This window comes from Heloderma suspectum, chromosome 3 (assembly GCF_057233095.1).
Source record: "Heloderma suspectum isolate Gila_16-S chromosome 3, 16-S_ref, whole genome shotgun sequence".
In the NCBI taxonomy this organism is placed as follows: Eukaryota; Metazoa; Chordata; class Lepidosauria; order Squamata; family Helodermatidae; genus Heloderma; species Heloderma suspectum.
This window is the reverse complement of record NC_139460.1, coordinates 256,371,024-256,391,644: the sequence shown is the minus strand read 5'-3', so window position 1 is coordinate 256,391,644 and position 20,621 is coordinate 256,371,024. Positions and strand designations below refer to the sequence as shown.

The following is a 20,621-nucleotide window of genomic DNA, read 5'->3' as shown; positions in this document are numbered from 1 at the left end:
TGTACCTTCAGTGCTGCTTGACTTCCGCAGTTTGCAGCCAGTGCTCCGTTCCGCCGTTAACAAGCCCCCAGAATTCTCCTCTTTTTTTTCTGCTCCGAAAATTACGAAGATAAATCTGTACCAACAACCGTAATTCTGGTGCCCAGCTATCTCTGTGAGTCTGCATAACTTCCATAAGAATCGTGATTTTTCGTAAATATTTACTTTTTTTTAAAATTGAAATCCTCCATCTCCGTTTACTTTCAGCCAAAACACTTCCTCTTTCTAGGGGCTTCCCAAAAGAAGGCTGTCTTAGGTGTGCCTGAGCGGTAAACTCTTTGTTTAAAGCAACGCTATTTTAAAGAAAGAAAAAACTTTTTTAAAATGACCATGCCACTCCAGGACCAGCATGGTCATTTTAAAAGGTTTTTTCTTTCTTTAAAACAGCGTTGCTTTAAACAAAGAGTTTACCGCTCAGGCACACCTAAGACAGCCTTCTTTTGGGAAGCCCCTAGGAAGAGGAAGTGTTTTGGCTGAAAGTAAACGGAGATTTACTTTTGGGAAGCCCCGAGGAGGAGGAGGAAGTGTTTTGGCTGAAAGTAAATGGAGACAGAGGATTTCAATTTAAAAAGAACACCCACAAACAAGGTGGTGAGCACAATTCATTTTTTAAAAATCTTATGTATTTATCATTGGAATATACTACACTGAGTTTTTATTTACGAAAATTTCACAATTCTTTGTGGATGACGAAAAAAACCCGCATGACTGCTGGCTCCGCAGGACCTCGTGGTGCTGTTCCACAGAGGATTCTATGGCAGGGACTGAAGGGAATTCAATCCCATTTCAGTCCGTGGCGCAATTCTCTGACATCCCTACCTACAAGACCATCGAGCCCAACCCCCTGCTCACTGCAGGAATCCAAGTCAGAGCATCCCCAACAGATGGCTGTCCAGCCTCATCTTGAATGCCTCCAGTGTGGGAGAGCCCACTACCTCCCTAGGTACTTGGTTCCATTGTTGTATTGCTCTAACAGTCAGGAAGTTTTTCCTGATGTTCAGCTGGAATCTGGCTTCCTGTAACTTGAGCCCATTATTCCGTGTCCTGCATTCTGGGACGATCGAGAAGAGACCCTGGCCTAGGGATGGCGGAGAATTTCTCCACGAAACTTCAGGAGGCCGAGCGCTGAGGCATTCGGCCCCCTGAAAGTGTTGGGGAAATTCTCCGCCGGCCCCCCGCCCCCCCCCCCAGGATGGGACTTACCTTCAGCGAATGTCCCTCTCGGTGGTGGGTCCCGGTGGCGTTTCGGCGGCGTTTCGGTGGGGGCAGGGGCGGCGGCCGGTCTCCCAACCAGCTGCCACTGCCACCATTACAAAATAAAAAAGTAAAAAAAACCAACACACACACCCGTGATAGGCTACATGACGATTTACGTAGCCTATCACAGCTAGAGTTCCAAAGTCAGCCATGATAGGCTACGTAAATCGTCACGTAGCCTATCACGGGTGACTTTGAAAAGAAAAAAAAAGCGCGTACGCAAATGGCGGCGGCCCATGGCCGCCGACATTTGCATTCCTTATTTCGGCACGTCTAGTCTACGTAAAGATTTACGTAGACTACAGCGAAAATAAGGGCAACGCAAATAGCCATTTGCATATGCACTTTTTTTTTTTTCAAAGTCACCCGTGATAGGCTACGTGACGATTTACGTAGCCTATCATGGCTGACTTTGGAAATCTAGCCGTGATAGGCTATGTTAATCGTTACGTAGCCTATGACATTTTTTTTTTTTTACTTTCGCGGCCGGGGAGACGGGGCACTTCTCCCTGGCCTGAATTTTGGCCGGCCGAGGCGGGGCGCCTCCCCCCCGGCCTGAATTTCAGCCGGGCGAGGCGGGACACCTCCCCCCCCTCACCTGAACTTCGGGGGGATAAGCGAAGCGCCTCCCCCCCACCGCGAAAAAAGCTGCAGGACAAGGTAAGTCCCTTTCGTACATCCCTACCCTGGCCTTCCTCTCTGTGACAACCTTTCAAGTACTTGAAGAGTGCTATCATCTCTCCCCTCAGTCTTCTCTTCTCAAGGCTAAACATGCCCAGTTCTTTCAGTCTCTCTTCATAAGACTTTGTTCCCAGTCCCTTTATCATCTTCGTTGCCCTCCTCTGAACCCTTTCCAGGTTGTCTGCATCCTTCTTAAAGTACGGTGCCCAGAACTGGACACAGTACTCCAGATGAGGCCTAACCAGTGCTGAGTTGAGGGGAACTAGTACTTCCCGGGATTTGGAAGCTATGCTTCTATTAATGCAGCCCCAAATAGTATTTGCCTTTTTTGCAGCCACAAAAGAGTTGATCAATTGCACATCAGCTTACAAATCCAGCTACGTTTTTGTTGTTATAAATCTGCTTTCTGTTTGTGACATTTATCGGCAATGCTGTGTTTTCATGTTGGGAGCAGAAAATAAATCATGGATGGTCACAGTATCCTTGATGGCATAAGCTGTTGTTATGACCCATTCCAGAAGCATAGCTATTTGAGCTTGATTTGGAACATGCTGCAACTAGCCAATTGTGGCATCAAGACAAACACTGTTGTGTGGCTAGGGATGTCAGAGAATTCTGTGACGAATCTCGGTGAGGCAAAATGCACTGGCATTCGGCCCCCCGAAATCCATCGCGGAATGAAGCCCCCGCCCCCCCCACGAAAGGCGCACGGGACAAAGTCCCCGCTGCCCTCACCCCACGAAAGGCATGCAAAACAGAGCACTTACCTGCTCCCGTCCACGCTGCTTTGTGAATGGCGGCCATCCTGCAGCCGCCATTCGCTTCCTCATCTTCATAGCCGTAATAGGCTACATAAATACTTACGAAGCCTATCACGGCTAACGCAGAGACGCCATTTGCATCCCTGCAGAGGCCGTGATAGGCTACGTAAGTATTTACGTAGCCTATCACGGTGGGGGGGGGGGGAACTCCAGTGTATGCAAATGGTGGCTACCGCCATTTGCATATGCTGGGTTTTTTCCCCCCCTGCTGTGATCGGCTACGTAAGTATTTACATAGCCTATTACGGCAGGGGGGGAAAAGCCCCAGCGTACGCAAATGGCGGTAGCCGCTGCCATTTGCATATGCTGGGGTTTTTCCCCCTGCCGTGATAGGCTATGTAAATATTTACGTAGCCTATCGGGGCTCAATACAGGGACACAAATGGCAGCGGCTACGACAGCCGCCATTTGCATCCCTGCAGGGCTGCCCAGTGGCCGGATGTCCGGCTGCGGGCAGCCGGAGCCGGCCAGTGGCTCCCTGGCTTCGGAGCGGAGCCAGCCGGGCAGGATTCCGGGGGGAGGAACGGAGCGCCTCCCCCCCGTCAAGGATGCCCCTGTGCGGAGCCAGGTAAGGGATTTGTACATCCCTACATGTGGCCTTAGATTCTTAACAGGTTTCTTGTGGCATATGCTTTTGTGGCCGATGCGTGGAAAAATGGTTGCCTGCAGACATCCTATAGGGCGTTAAGGGCCATGTGGCTAAAAACAGTGTGGTTTTTCCTGCCTCCGTAAATATGAATGGTTGGTTCCGATTAACAAACTCTGAAATGGCCTCAGGTATCAGTCACAATTACTACCTTGCTTGCTCAGAGAGCCAGCTGAGGATTTAGATCACAAAATATCTCTCCTCTTCCCATTGAAGAGGCTCTGCAGAAAAGCTTGATATTATTTATACTTATCAGACATAAGTCAGGGTGAGATAATCTTTGAAGAGATGCATAGCATATTAGTCAGCCTTTTAAAGCTCACAGCGAAACACAGGGGACGTTTGGGTAAAATCCCAAGCTATTATGAACAAACCATGGCAAGGAAGAAATAGGGATGTACAAAAGTCACTTACCTTTTTGAAGAGTAACATTGGCGGTAGGGGAGGTGCTCTGTCCCTCCCCCCAAAATTCTCTCCAGCTGGCTCTGCTCTGTGGAGATTCCGCGGAGCCGCTGGCCAGGGCTGCCCGCAGCCAGACATCCAGCCGCTGGGCAGCCTGCAGGGACACAAATGGTGGCTGCTGTAGCTGACGCCATTTGCATCCCTGTATTTTGCCATGATAGGCTACGTAAATATTTACGTAGCCTATCAGGGAAAAAACAAAAACAAAACAGCGAATGCAATTGGCGGCTACGGCGGCCGCCATTTGCGTTCCCTTTTTTCCCGCTGTTTTAGCCTACGTAAATATTTACGTAGGCTATTACGGCAAAAACAAAAAAAGGAACGCAAATGGCGGCCACTACGCCATTTGTGTTCCTTTTTTTTTCTGTAATAGCCTACATAAATATTTATGTAGGCTAAAACGGCGGGAAAAAAAGGGAACGCGAATGGTGGCCGCCGTAGCCGCCGCCATTTGCGTTCCCTTACTTTTGCCGTGATAGGCTATGTATATACTTACGTCGCCTATCACGGCTTCTGCAGGGATGCAAATGGCGTCCCTGCATTAGCCATGATAGACTACATAAGTATTTACGTAGCCTATCACAGCTACATGGATGAAGCGAATGGCGGCCGTAGATGTGGCCGCCATTCGCAAGTCAGCGCGGACGGTAGCAGGTAGGTGCTCCGTTCCAGGCCCATTTCGTGGGGTGGGGGGCTTCGTTCCGCCACGGATTTCGGGGGGCTGAATGCACTGGCATTTGGCCTCACCGAGATCCATGGCGGAATTCTCTGACATCCCTAGGAAGAAAACAGCTTGCGAAGTAACCCAAACCACTGAAGTTAGTATCTGAAAAAGACCTATTATGTTATCTAACTGTTTCCTCTGCCAGGCTCCAATTGTTCCCTGTTGTATCTTTGCCAGCACAGCTAGATGGCCCTGCTGCAAGTAAACAGGCATTCCCACTAGGGAAGACATCTCGCTTGCTTAAAATAACAGAAGCCTGCGTTTTATCTCTATGTAAGTCAGTTAAAAATAAATATGATCTCCACTAGCTGGTGGTGATATGATTTAAGAGTCCTCCATCATGGATTATAGGATGCTGCAGCAAAAAAGCCACCATAATTTATTTTTATTGATTCAACAACCAACACTGGATCATATCTTCCAGTTGTTCCCTTTGCTGAGATACCACCCTCAAAGCCTTGGGAAAATTTATCTCCTTTTGTTGTTGTTTTGTTTTTCTTAAGGCTACAACATGCATCACAGGTTCCAAGACTGAGCAGAAAACATGGCAAGGAAAAAAGGGAAGAAGTGTGTTAGGGGTTGGGGGGAGGTAGACCTTTTCAGCCTCCAATTCTCTTTGGATACAACAATCTGACACAAATGAGGGCAGGTAAAGTTTGTGTCTGGGTTACTCTGAGGTACCACAAATCAGTATGAAATGTAATCAAGAGTGCCTCAACATGAGGCTTTTATTGTGCAACTGTCCTGCCTATTTCTCAGAATTTTACATTGGGTCCAGATGTCATTGTCTTCCTTCTCTAACCCTCTTGTGTTTTCCCACTTCTTGTTCCATCTTTTTTCTTACCATAGAAAATCCGTTAAGGAGCAATAACTCCACAATGCCTTTTGTCTGGTAGTGAGAGGAGCCTTCTGTCTGGACTGGAAGCACCCTTCAACAGTCCCAAACTGCTAGTGCTTTTACAATGGAAAGGCAAGAGCTGATCATTATATTTTAGATGCACTGACTTCAGACTACAGATAATAGTTAATAGATGGAGGATGCAATCCTATGGGGATAGTCGTCCGCCCCCAAACTCAGAGGTGACTGACTATCCAATGCAGGGCAGGCAGAGTGCAGGGGAAATATCCTCCTTTGTGCTCCAGCTGCCCTGCTTTGTGGCTAGATGGACGATTTCAGCTATCTAACCAGGGCACCTTGGAGCGGGGGAGCGGGGAGGCCAGACAGCACATAGGAGATGTCGTACCAGTACTTTCATTATCCCCTCCCCTCCCCACACCCAGGAACACCTCCTTTTCAGCTGCTCCATGCTGCTCTTCCAATTGTGAAGTCTGGGATGAACCGCGCCTCCTACGAGGTGGCAGGGAAGGGGGTGAGGAGTCGAATTTCTAGGAACCAAGCTTGGAGCGCTGGCTCCAGCCTTGGTTCCCAGAAACCAAAAAATCCTATTGCCATAGGATTGCACCCTAAAATCCAGTGGCCATTGGATTGCGCCCTAAAATCTGTTAATGGAAACAAGGCATTTGAGCCCTTGAGATGACAGTGGAATATGATAAACAGCCATGATAGACTGAAGACATTTGCATAGTCTTAAAAAGCAGCTGGTCTCCATCACTTTAACTCCTTACTTTGCAGCTGATAGCCTGCTTGAAGTTTACAAGTGAAGGCCATGAAAATGTGCAGCTAGACTGGAGAGTCAACTCACTATCCTGACTCAGGATAGAAAAGTATATAGTCATGGAGGCCTTTGAAGATTTAGCTAAATAAACCATTCTGAGTTTCTTCTGAACAATGAACAGTATCATTCAGGGCTTTCAAAGAAGATCTCTCTGTATTGCTGCTGCTATGGAGAGCTGGTCATCTGGTCACAGCCTTCACCATTTTGATGAGCCCTATTGTATTTATCTTTTAGCCTTGTGATACGTTCCATGGGGTTTTCTTGGCGAGAATACTGGAGTGGGTTGCTATTTCCTTCTCCAGTGGACCACATTTTGTCAGAACTCTCTGCCATGACCTGTCCGTCTTGGGTGGCCCTGCACGGCATAGCTTATGGCTTCTAGCGGAGATGACAGTATTCCAGCTGAGCTATTTAAAATCCTAAAAGATGATGCTGTTGAAGTGCTGCATTCCATATGCCAACAAATTTGGAACACTCAACAATGGCCGCAAGACTGGAAAAGGTCAGTTTACATTCCAATTCCAAAGAAGGGCAATGCCAAACAGTGTTCAGACTACCGCACAATTCTGCTCATTTCACATGCCAGCAAGGTGATGCTCAAAATCCTACCAGCTAGGCTTCAGCAGTATGCGAACCGAGAACTACCGGAAGTACAAGCTGGGTTTCGAAGAGGCAGAGGAACTAGAAATCAAATCGCCAACATTCGCTGCATCATGGAGAAAGCACGAGAATTCCCGAAAAACGTCTATTTCTGCTTCATTGACTACGCTAAAGCCTTTGATTGTGTGGATCACAACAAACTGTGGCAAATTCTTAAAGTGATGGGAGTACCAGACCACCTTACCTGTCTCCTGAGAAAGCTGTATGAGGGTCAAGAAGCAACAGTAAGAACCAGACATGGAACAACTGAGTGGTTCAAAATTGGGAAAGGAGTACGACAAGGCTGCATATTGTCACCCTGCTTATTTAACTTATATGCAGAGTACATCATGAGAAATGCCGGGTTGGATGAATCACAGGTTGGAATTAAGATTGCTGGGAGAATTATCAACAACCTCCGATATGCAGACGATACCACCCTAATGGCAGAAAGCGAAGAGGATCTCAAGAGCCTCTTGTTGAGGGTGAAAGAGGAGAGTGCAAAAGCTGGTTTGAAACTCAACATTAAAAAAACTAAGATCATGGCATCTGGCCCCATCACTTCCTGGCATATAGAAGGGGAAGAAATGGAAGCAGTGACAGATTTTACTTTCTTGGGCTCCAAGATCACCGCAGACGGTGACTGTAGCCATGAAATTAAAAGACGCTTGCTCCTTGGGAGGAAAGCTATGGCCAACCTAGACAGCATAGTAAGAAGCAGAGACATCACCTTGCCGACAAAGGTCTGTCTAATCAAAGCTATGGTTTTCCCAGTAGTAATGTATGGCTGTGAGAGCTGGACTACAAGGAAGGCTGAGCGCCGAAGAATTGATGCTTTTGAACTGTGGTGCTGGAGAAGACTCTTACGAGTCCCCTGGACTGCAAGGAGGTCAAATCAGTCCATCCTAAAGGAAAGCAACCCTGAGTGCTCATTGGAAGGACAGATACTGAAGCTGAAGCTCAAATATTTTGGCCACCTAATGCGAAGAGAAAACTCTCTGGAAAAGACCCTGATGCTGGGAAAGACTGAAGGCAAAAGGAGAAGGGGACGGCAGAGGATGAGATGGCTAGATAGCATCACCGATGCAATGAATATGAACTTGAGCACACTCCGGGAGAGAGCGCAGGACAGGAAGGCCTGGCGTGCTATGGTCCATGGGGTCACGAAGAGTCGGACATGACTGAATGACTGAACAACAACAACAACAATTGTATTTATATTTAAATTATAGCAATTATTTCTAAATTTGTATCTATGTACATAAATTAGCACATGCACATTTTGTGCAGATCTGTGTGTCCTCTTTTGGGGGGATGCATTTCTTTTTTGGTGATGTGTAAGTGGCTAGCTTAATATTATTGATTGATATTTATTGTTATTCTTAAGAATAATTATATATTGATGTATCATGTCTGAAGCAGGAAGGGAGAGCTTGTACTGTAATTCAAAAGAATTGTTTTTGCTTCTCTTCACAACTGGATCATCATGAGCAGTGAGATATGCACTGGGACAGTTTTATATCCAAGTTTAATAAGCAATTGCAGTTGAGTCAGACACTGGAAAATGTAGGAGTTCAGAACTCATTGATGCAATGTAGACATTTTTGGTTGCTTTTTGTATGATTGCCACTAATGCTTGGGGAAGGTGCTTACTCAATTGAAAGTCAAATTAAAGACAGTGAACATAGGAACTTATATTCCTACTTTAGAATGCCCTTCCAATGAAGATATAATTGGTGCTGCCTTCATTTTCTTCTTGGCACCAAGTTAATCCCCCCCCCCCAGGCAAGTACTTTTTAATTTTAACATTTTAAATTTAAATTATTATAAAACTGAATTGACTGTTGTGTTCTTGTTTGGCTTGCTGCTTATTGTTTAATTTGAGTTTAATGTGTAATTGTTTGATTTTTATATTGTATTTGGTGTTTGTAATGATGTATACATTGTACTGGGATCCTGTGGATGGAGGGCAGTTTAATAAATGCTTAGGATACAACTTATACCAGATCAGAATATTTGTCCATATAACCCAGTATTGTTTACTTTGACTGGCAGTGACTCTCCAAGGTGTCATGCAATCGTCATTGCCATCACTTGCTTTTAGTGATCATCAATGCATGCACAGATGCTGTAGTGAACAAAGTAGTTACATATACAGTGGCCACTTATGCATCACCAAAAAAAGAGGAAATGCATCACTTGCAAGTGTTGAATGTCATGTATAGATGCAAATTTAGAAATAACGACTAATATAAGTTAGTAATTAAATTCAAGGCCCGCTGCTCTCCCTTTTTCTGCTTCTTGATCTTTAAGCCACACTTGGACTGGACGGCGCTTCAAATTCAGAAATGTCCTTTGACAGTCCTTCAAATAGAGGACTGTCCTCTATAAATTAGGGCACATGGCCATTCTAGTTCCATAGTTCCTTCCTGCCCTGAGGACCTTATATCCTCACACAAACATGGGAACAGTGAAGGGAGAAGGAGGAAGGCAGGACTTGATAAAGGGTGTCATAAACCTGAGGGGCAGGATCTTTGGGTTCTGACAAAAACCTGTTCCTCTAGGATATAGCAGAGGTACTTAAGGACAGGGAGTACATGAACATAATAACAGGAATGAAATACTATTTTCAGAATCACATCCTGGATTTCAAAGGTACTAAGAGCCAAACTACATGTTACACTAATTGCATAGCATGTAGCTGAGGCTTGCCTTACTGTCATGAAAGCATATCTGGCCCTGATTCATATTAGGATCATGGTCTTGGGGGGTGGGGGGTGGGTGGAGTGTTAAACCTTTCCTGACTGATTTTTTGTCCTGAAATTCCACTCCCACCTGCCATGATGGTGGGGGTTAAAAAGTTGTTTTTAAGCCTACATTGACTCTAATGGAGACTTTTTCTCTTTTTAACTCCCCCATTTGGGGGTTGGGATTTTGAGAGGAAATGGGGGGGCAAGGTTCACCCCTCCCAGAGTGCCATGGTCCCGATCCAAGAGTAAAAAGTAAGAGAAGCTCACCTACTCACTATGCAGTTAGCGTAATGTGTAGTTTGGCCCTTACTTCCACAAGTGAGAGTTTAGGATCACAGCCTTTCATTCTAACCAAAAGCTTATTTAGTAGCAAGTTTAGTAGTTTAGGAGTCTGGAAAGACAGAGAAAGAAATTCATTTCTCCAGACCCATAGTGTCCATGAAAATATAAAATTACAATATTTTGTACACTGACGGCTGGTGCCTCCCCCCCCCCCCCACGCTAAAAATATGGCAGCACGTAATGTTGGGAAACCATTTGTGTTTAAACACCATGAATTGCATGAGTCATCATTTTCAAATATTTCCACATGCATATAAGCTGCATCAGCCATGTGGGCTACATCCCACATGCTCTCAGATGTGGGGAGGCGGGCACTGGCTACTGCGACCTCTCTCTGGCTACTGTCAGCTTCTTTAATTGTCAGCATGATTTGCCAGAGTATAGGACAACAAATGGCCTATTTCTTTTTTTGAGGATGCTCTTTGAGTAGGTGGTGCTGTCTGACAGATATTAAGATAAATCCAAAGTGGCAGAAAATAACTCTGCTGTAATTCATCATCATCCACTAGGAAATGAAATTCATCTTAATTATCTCTCACAAATAGAAAAAGCTTTCATTTAACAACAAGCATAATGTATATTATGTAGGAGTTACCATTTTCAGGGGTGGGGAGAGGGGGAGAGTTTCTCACAGGCCAGACTAATGGACCTGCTGCTTGGTGGCGGCTACATCAGGACTAACTTGTAGCTGTGATCCTGTGCCCTTCAAGCAGCAAAGGTGAAAACTGAAGGCTCCCTGCATGGAACTAGTACTGCATCATGGCTGATGTGTTGGTGTGTGATCTCCACTCAGCCATGACGATCATGGAGTGATCTTTGGCCAGTTGCTGTCTCTCACCTTCACTACCTTGAACAGTTGTTAGTTAGGAGGATAAAATGTGTGGTGGACCCTGTACCATGATTATACTACCCCAAGCTCCTTGAACAAAGAATGAGATAAAAAAGGAAATAAAATAAATAATGTCCTATGGCTCAGTGGGCACAATCCGAAGAGAGACACGCAAGATTGAATTATTTGGAGTAAGTCCCATTGAAATCAATAGGACTTACTTCTGAGTAGACATGCATAGGATTGTGCTGCAATTCTTACTGAATTTGAAGTCCAGGGGACTTCAGTACTCAGCTGCCTACATACTGGTTCAGGTTTCCAAACAGTCACTAGTGTGGTCACCTCTCATGAGTAAGAATTCTCTCCAAGATGTTGGCTTTTCTTTCTTTTACGCCGCAAATAACTAACATAGTCTATGGGCAGAACAGTAAATAAATACATAAATCATTGGGAGTGGTAACTTTTCTAGACTTATTTAAAGGTCTATACTGATCTCAGCAATGTCAGTGGTAATTAAATGTGTATACATTTCTTTGGATCATCCCTATCCAGCAAGAGGGACAGATGCAAAGAAGCTGCTTCTGTTGAATATAGTTCGCTGTTGGGTAGTATCACAAAAGAGGGTCATGTCGGAAGGGATTTTCTCCACTTTGATCACAAAGGTTTGTCTCTTGGATTCTGTACTTCTGAGGTTTTCAGATGCACCACCCTCCTAATTTTACCACTACTGAATCAGAAAAAGTTAGAAAACAAACTGGATTGTTGAACTGGATTGATGCTAGAAGAACTTCCTTTGTTTAGGATTGCAGTTTGGGATTGCCTGCTCAGCTTGTACATGTGCAGTGCATCAGCTACATAATACAAGTTTTGGCCTCAGGCAGATCTTACTACTTGACAGAACTCTGTGTGAGGTTGAGGTCCAAAGGGATAGTCTATAATCTCTCTCTTTCATCAGAGTTTCTAGTCACTGAAAAGCAGTGGAGTAGAATTATTCTTTAATACCGTGTGTTTACCTACAATAACTCTGCAAAATGCTGGGTCATTACTTTAGGTTTACACCATAGCAATGTAATTGATTTTGAACACATAATGAGGGAAGTTGCATAAGCTTGACAACGTCACACTTGTAAACTTTTCAGGTGATACAAGATGTAACAGCAAAGGCCAGTTCAGACCTTTTCTAGATGTCCCAATTGTGTGGGAAATGAAGTTCAAATTCTAATAGGGTGACACCATGCAGAAAATGGTGCTCCATCATACAGAAATGTTTTGGATAGCTTTTACGTAGGTAGTGTAACATCTAAAAGGTTGGTGTGCTGGTTGGCATGTCTCAGCTAGGTGGCAAAAAGAAGTCTTCTACATTTTTTCAGCCATTCTTATTCAATTTGATAGCAAAGACATTGCTTTAAAAAAATGAGAAGAAGAAAGGAGAAGACAATCTCGGTGAAGTTCCCAGTGGTGTGGTGTGGAATTCTTGTGCTTACCTTATTTATGAAGTGGCCAAGGTGTATGTGTGTGTGTGTCCTGTCATTTATTGTACTATCATCTGTCCAGCAACCTCCCCAGCTTCCCACAATACAATTAAAGCCCAGAGGAAAACATCATGAGGTAATTCTTTCCTCACAGGTTATTTTCAGAGCAGAAAGTATGGACAGTTGGGAAGGCTGCAAAGTGATAGAGAGAAGTATAATAGAAATAAAAAATAAACACAGTGCCCTTGACAGGGTTAGCTCAAAGACACTGTGAAGAAAACAAATTCTAAAGCTTCCTGAGAATGAAGCAGGGAAACATACGCCTTTTTCACAGGGAAAGAAACTTTCAGGAAATTGGAGGACAGATTTTGGCACAGCACTAGCTCCACCTCTTCCCCAGAGCTGGACATAACACTTGTTGTTGTTGTTCAGTCGTTCAGTCGTGTCCGACTCTTCGTGACCCCATGGACCATAGCACGCCAGGCCTTCCTGTCCTGCGCTCTCTCCCGGAGTGTGCTCAAGTTCATATTCATTGCATCGGTGATGCTATCTAGCCATCTCATCCTCTGCCGTCCCCTTCTCCTTTTGCCTTCAGTCTTTCCCAGCATCAGGGTCTTTTCCAGAGAGTTTTCTCTTCGCATTAGGTGGCCAAACTATTTGAGCTTCAGCTTCAGTATCTGTCTTCAAATGAGCACTCAGGGTTGATTTCCTTTAGTATGGACTGATTTGACCTCCTTGCAGTCCAGGGGACTCGTAAGAGTCTTCTCCAGCACCACAGTTCGAAAGCATCAATTCTTCAGCACTCAGCCTTCCTTATAGTCCAGCTCTCACAGCCATACATTACTACTGGGAAAACCATAGCTTTGATTAGACAGACCTTTGTCGGCAAGGTGATGTCTCTGCTTCATACTATGCTGTCTAGGTTGGCCATAGCTTTCCTCCCAAGGAGCAAGCGTCTTTTAATTTCATGGCTACAGTCACCGTCTGCGGTGATCTTGGAGCCCAAGAAAGTAAAATCTGTCACTGCTTCCATTTCTTCCCCTTCTATATGCCAGGAAGTGATGGGGCCAGATGCCATGATCTTAGTTTTTTTAATGTTGAGTTTCAAACCAGCTTTTGCACTCTCCTCTTTCACCCTCAACAAGAGGCTCTTGAGATCCTCTTCGCTTTCTGCCATTAGGGTGGTATCGTCTGCATATCGGAGGTTGTTGATAATTCTCCCAGCAATCTTAATTCCAACCTGTGATTCATCCAACCCGGTATTTCTCATGATGTATTCTGCATATAAGTTAAATAAGCAGGGTGACAATATGCAGCCTTGTCGTACTCCTTTCCCAATTTTGAACCAATCGGTTGTTCCATGTCTGGTTCTTACTGTTGCTTCTTGACCCTCGTACAGGTTTCTCAGGAAACAGGTAAGGTGGTCTGGTACTCCCATCACTTTAAGAATTTGCCACAGTTTGTTGTGATCCACACAAAGGCTTTAGCGTAGTCAATGAAGCAGAAATAGATGTTTTTCGGGAATTCTTGTGCTTTCTCCATGATTCAGCGAATGTTGGCGATTTGATCTCTAGTTCCTCTGCCTCTTCGAAACCCAGCTTGTACTTCTGGTAGTTCTCGGTTCGCATACTGCTGAAGCCTAGCTGGTAGGATTTTGAGCATCACCTTGCTGGCATGTGAAATGAGCGCAATTGTGTGGTAGTTTGAACACTGTTTGGCGTTGCCCTTCTTTGGAATTGGAATGTAAACTGACCTTTTCCAGTCTTGCGGCCATTGTTGAGTGTTCCAAATTTGTTGGCATATGGAATGCAGCACTTTAACAGCATCATTTTTTAGGATTTTAAATAGCTCAGCTGGAATACTGTCATCTCTGCTGGCTTTGTTGTTAGTAATGCTTCCTAAGGCCCACTTGACTTCACTTTCTAGGATGTCCCGCTCAAGTTCAGTGACTGCACTATCATGGCTATCAGGGACATTCAGATCTTTCCTGTATAGTTCTTCTGTGTATTCTTTCCACCTCTTCTTAATCTCATCTGCTTCTGTTAGGTCCCTGCCTTCTTTGTCCTTGATCATGCCTGTCTTTGCACAAAACGTTCCCTTGAGATCTCCGATTTTCTTGAAGAGATCTCTAGTCTTTCCCATTCTGTTGTTTTCCTCGATTTCTTTGCATTGTTCATTTAAGAAGGACTTCTTGTCTCTCCTTGCTATTGTCTGGAAATCTGCATTCAGTTGGATATATCTTCCCCTTTCTCCCTTGCTTTTCGCTTCCCTTCTTTCCTCAGCTACTTGTAAAGCCTCATCAGACAGCCACTTTGCTTTCTTGCATTTCTTTTTCTTTGGGATGGATTTCGTTGCTGCCTCCTGAACAATGTTACGGACCTCTGCCCATAGTTCCTCAGGCACTCTGTCTATCAGGTCTAATCCCTGAAATCTATTCCTCACCTCCACTGTGTATTCATAAGGGATATGATTTAGGTCATACCTGAATGGTTTAGTGATTTTCCCTACATTCTTCAATTTAAGCCGAAATTTTGCAACAAGAAGCTCATGATCTGAGCCACAGTCAGCTCCAGGTCTTGTTTTGACTGACTGTATGGAGCTTCTCCATCTTTGGCTGCAGAGGACATAATCAATCTGATTTCGATATTGACCATCTGGTGATGTCCATGTGTAGAGTCATCTCTTGTGCTGTTGGAGAAGAGTGTTTGCTATGATCAGCGTGTTCTCTTGGCAAAACTCTATTAGCCTTTGTCCTGCTTCATTTTGTACACCAAGGCCATGCTTGCCTGTTATCCCGGTGATTTCTTGACTTCCTACTTTAGCATTCCAATCCCCTATGATGAAGAGGACATCTTTTTTTGGTGTTAGTTCTAGAAGGTGTCGTAGGTCTTCATAGAACCTATCAACGTCAGCTTCTTCGGCCTCAGTGGTTGGGGCATAGACTTGAATTACTGTGATGTTGAATGGTTTGCCTTGGATTCGTACTGAGATCATTCTATTGTTTTTAAGATTGTACCCCAGTACTGCTTTTCCCACCCTTTTGTTGACTATGAGTGCTACTCCATTTCTTCTAAGGGATTCTTGCCCAGAATAGTAGATATGATGGTCACCTGAATTAAATTCGCCCATGCCTGTCCATTTGAGTTCACTGATTCCCAAGATGTCGATGTTCAATCCTGCCATCTCATGTTTGACCACCTCCAACTTACCTTGATTCATTGATCTGACATTCCAGGTTCCTAAACAAAATTGTTGTTTACAGCATCGGATTTTCTTTTCACCACCAGACACATCCACAGCTGAGTGTCCTTTCGGCTTTGGCCCAGCCGCTTCACTCTTTCTGGCGCTACTTGGAAATACCCTCTGCTCTTCCCCAGTAGTATATTGGACACCTTCCGACCTGAGGGGCTCATCTTCCAGCATCATCTCTTTTAGCCTTGTGTTACGTTCCATGGGGTTTTCTTGGCAAGAATACTGGAGTGGGTTGCCATTTCCTTCTCCAGTGGACCACATTTTGTCAGAACTCTCTGCCATGACCTGTCCGTCTTGGGTGGCCCTGCATGGCATAGCTTATGGCTTCACTGAGTTATGCAAGCCCCTTCGCCGCAACAAGGCAGTGATCCATGAAGGGGGGACATAACACTGCCCACCCCCATACCACTACAGAGCTGGTGGGGAAGGAGGAGTATCATAAGTATTAGCATTAGAGACAAGATGTATCCACAATCACCCACCAGAAATTTAATAACTGGGAGAGTATGGAGAAAGAGCTGAACACTGGAGAATGATAACTAGTGCTGAACCAAAATAACTCAGAAGATATTTTTCTGAGGCGTTCTGAGATTTTTCTTATCCCCCTAGAAATCGAAGGCCACGTCACAGAATTTTCTCTGGATTTTCTCAACCAATTTTTTTTAGTGGTGGCTGCCTTCCCCCACCCCCAATGCCCAGAGTGATGTTAGGTATGGAGGAAGCAAAATGGTGGCCAGGCTGCCAATACAGTTGCTGCTGTTGCTACTTGAGGTTGCAGCGCGTGCACACAAAACTGTTGGGGAACAAGAGTGAAGCTAGGCTACTGCCACTGCTAATGGTGAACCCCACCTCTGAGAAACGGTTGGAGGATTTTTCCTCCCCCCCCTGATAAATTTGGTGAAGTTTTTTTAAAAGATAAATGTTTTATTAAGTTTCTCATACACAATTGTGGTATAGTTAACATGAATTACAAACAGAACGAACAGCATTCGGCTATGGCTAATGGGAGTTTTAGGGCCAAAAGGTACCCACCCCTGGGCTAGAGAGTTGAATTAGATAATAGGTTGACATGCATTTGCATCTTGGCATTCCAAGGCCTACTGTCTACTGCATAGCAGTGACTTGAAGGCTGACCCATGCTGAGACTCGACTCTCTCAGCAACTGCTTTTATGCCTGCCCTGAATGAAATGCAGCACTTCTGTGTTGCTCTCTGTTACTGCATGGGCTTGGGATACATGTCTGTAAGCACACCTGCAGACTACTTCTCTGTGTTCAAGGAATAAGCCCTTTCAAAAACAGGTGACAGGTGGGGGGATTTAACTCAAATGTGTGCTAGGGAAACTGTTTCCCAGTGCAACCCTGGCTTTACTTAGATAGAGGCCAACCTGCTGTCAGTTGAGTAAAATTAATCCAAGCTAGGACCCTTTTAATCGAAACACAGAGAGCCAAGTGTGTGTCAGCAGGATTGTTAAGTCTGTGAAGTGGAGTGCCTTCATAAGGTACCCACCAGGAGGCTACGAAGTCAGAGCTTTTCTAAAAAGAGGGTTTATTGAGAAGATATAACAAATAGCAATTAAATGGTTAACTATAGGTCTTTCTAGGAAGAGAAAGAAAGGGAGAGGGAAGGGTTGAGTGACGCAGCTGCATAGTATGGCTTTTGGCTTTGGAGGAGATGTGGAAGGGGGAGATCATTGGGTAGGACTTAGAAAAAGCAGAAGATAGTAAAAGATGGAAGAGAAAGAGTTATCAACAGTCCTTCCTTCCTTATTTATTTAAAGTATTGTTTACTCCCCTCTTCAGCCAAAAAGTGTCTCAGAGCAGCTTCCTTAAGAGTGATCCCATACACTGGATATAGGATTCTGAACAACATGTTTGTATTGCATAGATAGCAGGACTGGAGCCTTTCCAGGTTCAGAAAAAAAACTGAGTGGTTCTCTGTGTCCAACACCCTGATCACTAGAGTGGATTTTGACTCTGCTGTTTAGGCTGCAATCCTAGTCACCTTTTCCTGGGAGTAAGCCCAACTGAACACAGCAGGATTTACTCTTCAGTAAACAGGAATAGGCTTGCACTGTTAGTGAAATAAACCCAGATGTAGATAGAGGGAACTGAAAAGCTAATTCTAGTGGCATTTACTTTATTCCCCAGAATGTTTCAAATCGGAAATAAAATGTTACTTGTTACTTGAGGACACATTAAGCTAATGATTCTCTCTCCTTAGCCTTCTCCTTGCTTTTTGCTTGATCCTATAGTACCCTAACTTTAATGTATATGTACTAAGGTCTCCTCTGGGTGATCCCAGATGTGATATATATATATATATATATATATATATATATATTCAGAAAACTGAAGGAAGATTCTTAATTTTCTTTCCCTCCCACTCTCTCTTTTTCTCTTAGGTGATTCTCATTCTTACAAAGCTACATGACTTCAACTTGGGAAGCGTTACTGAAAGCTCGCTCTGGAGGTAAGCAGATTATCTACAACATATCTATTGGGCAAATGTTTGCTGTTTGCTGCATGAAACACAAACGGGGATGTGAGGGGAAGTTAGAAAAGCGAGGAAAACCTGTGATCTTCTCCAAGAAGACATTACCTCCTTGCACATTTGTATGATGCTCATGATCAGGGGAGTTTTTGTTGCAGAGGAAGTGCAATGGGATCTGAGGGTTCTTCTGTCCCCTTTTTGCACAGGAGAAAATTCGGTGAAACCCAACTCACTTTTGGGTTGCCTCTTTCAATCAAAAGAACTGTTTCACAAATAAGCCTATAAAGTTTGGTATGTCCTTCTAACACAGGGGTTGGTAAACTTTTCAGCCTGAGGGTAACATCGGAGTATAATAATTTGATGGTGGACCATAAATGCACAAGAAATACCATCAGCTCCAAGGATAAATTCAGTATCAGGGATGATGTGGGCTTGAGGGCTGGATGAAAGCATCCCTTATTCTGGCATGGCCCATGGGCAGGGATGGATTAATTTTTCAGTTTCACTTTCTTTTACATTCATTTTTTTTTACATCTCATGTTCTTTCTATATATGAAGAAAATCGCAAATTTTGGTAAATTCTTACAAAAAACGAACCAAAATGATATTGCACAATGATGTTGTACCTGCCTGCCTCAGCTGTTAAAGATGAGGAGTCTGTTAGAAAAAAGAGGTGGCAACCCTAATCCAGTGAGAAAAAGAAGTGACTGAGGGAGCAATCCTATGCATGTTTAGACAGAAAAGAAGTCCTACAACTGGGGAATGCTGGTAATTGTTGGACTTCTTTCTGTCTAAACATGCATAGGATTGTACCCTCAGTCACAAAAGTGTCAGTTTATTGTGTGCTTACCCAACAGGCACTTTTGTGATTCAGTCGTGTGCTTTTCTTTTCGGATTGGAATGCCTTCCCGTTGTTGTTTTCAACCCTAATTTGGCACCACAAACATAATTGAATACACAGGGATTCAAACCCAGACTTTTAAGGTCTAAGCCCTCGAAGCCCTGGGCCTGACTGAATGGATCTGTCAGTTGCAATTTCTCCCACATTCAGTGTTTAAATCTTGAGTTCTTTCAGTTCCATTTGTGAAGAAATGTGTGAATTTGGTAAGTTCTTATAAAATATCGAATCCAACAAAATTTTCACCCATGCCTGTCTGCAGGCTGCAGTTTGTCCACCCTTGTTCTATGAGGCCCTGCAGTAGCTACTGCTATTATGGTGTATCTGCTAGCTTCTTTTTAAATGTTTGGGGAAATCAGTAAGACAGGATTAGAAATGTTAATTAGCTGTGATGGTGAAGGAATAGGTTCCCTCCTAAAGGCATCCCTGGATGCTTACCAGATGAGAATGAATAAATGACTGAATGGGTTAAGTTGTCTCTTGGCTCATGCTTTCACTTCATATTGAACAGTAGGACCTACCTTTTCTTCACATCTCTCTCTAAACTGCTTGTTGGAAAGCCACTTTCAGAAACTGTTTCTGGAACACAACCAGGGATAAAACAGCTTCTCAGACAGAACATGTTAATGCATTAGGGGTTAATTGTTCCTAAGAGCTCTTGAAACTTTTCGATTTGCATGGTACCTCTAAAGCCTAATTGCATTGTACCATGCTAATCCGCAGAGGTATAAATAACCCAGAGACTAATAGGAGTGAGCGCAGTCATTTCCACTTACTGCGTACTTTTCAGGGTATTTAAGCCTGGGAAAAAAACTTTTTTCCTTGTACCTAACAAGTGCAAATGACACAGTGATTATAGTATAGGCATAATTACTGCACAATCTGGCTCTGCATAAATAATTTAACAAGCCAACAGAATTCCTCTACTAATGCTGAGAGATGGTTACAGTGCTGAGCTGGGTAAAAAAAAAAAAAGTGACAGCAATGTTACACTTGGAGCCTCTCAAACAGAGAAATAGAAAATATTGCATTTGAAATGAGATCCTTTCTTTTTTGTATGTGACACTTAAAAGGTTTGCTAAAACAATGCTACAATTAACCTCTATGTTTCTAAAGTTACCCAGGCATTTTCTATGTAGTCGAGGTTCCTGACAAATGGAATCTTTGAATGGTGATTCCTGGAAACTTTGGATATGAGCAATTTGGTCTTGGTCAAGACTCAAATTAGGTAGATTTTTCTTTTTGCAGAAGCCAGCCTTTAGTAGGTTTTAAAGCCCAGCGGGATGGTAATGTCAATGAAACTGGAGTCTAAACCAGAGAACATTCCAATTTTGATGTTAAGCAGGAACTGAAGAGCAGTTTGTAACTGGAGGTGAAGGGAGAGCAGTAGGACAGTTCATGTGATACTTCTCTGGCAAAGCATTCATGCAGAGAATATCTTGTATAAATTGGATTGCCATGGATGTATCCACCACTTGTATTCATAGTTAAGGATGCTGAAGTAGATAATTTAGCAGCTACGGAAGAGCCAGAAATTATTCCTGGGAATCAGCAGCTATGTATATGGAGAGCCCAATTGCTGTGACATCTTTCATGCAACTATCTCTCTGGTAACATTTGAGAAGTATAGCTGTATTAGCT

At 43.9% G+C, this 20,621-nt stretch overlaps 1 protein-coding gene across 1 annotated transcript in view; it reads left to right on the top strand.

Moving 5' to 3' along the window:
- Positions 1–510: 510 nt before the first annotated feature.
- The window catches only part of SORCS3 (sortilin related VPS10 domain containing receptor 3), a 516,588-nt gene continuing 496,477 nt past the window's right edge, over positions 511–20,621 (top strand). The window contains exons 1-2 of the mRNA XM_084841986.1: positions 511–627; positions 17,994–18,061. Of these exons, the coding sequence (XP_084698112.1) occupies positions 583–627; positions 17,994–18,061 (113 nt within the window). The 5' untranslated portion in view covers positions 511–582. The remainder of the gene's footprint in view (positions 628–17,993; positions 18,062–20,621) is intronic.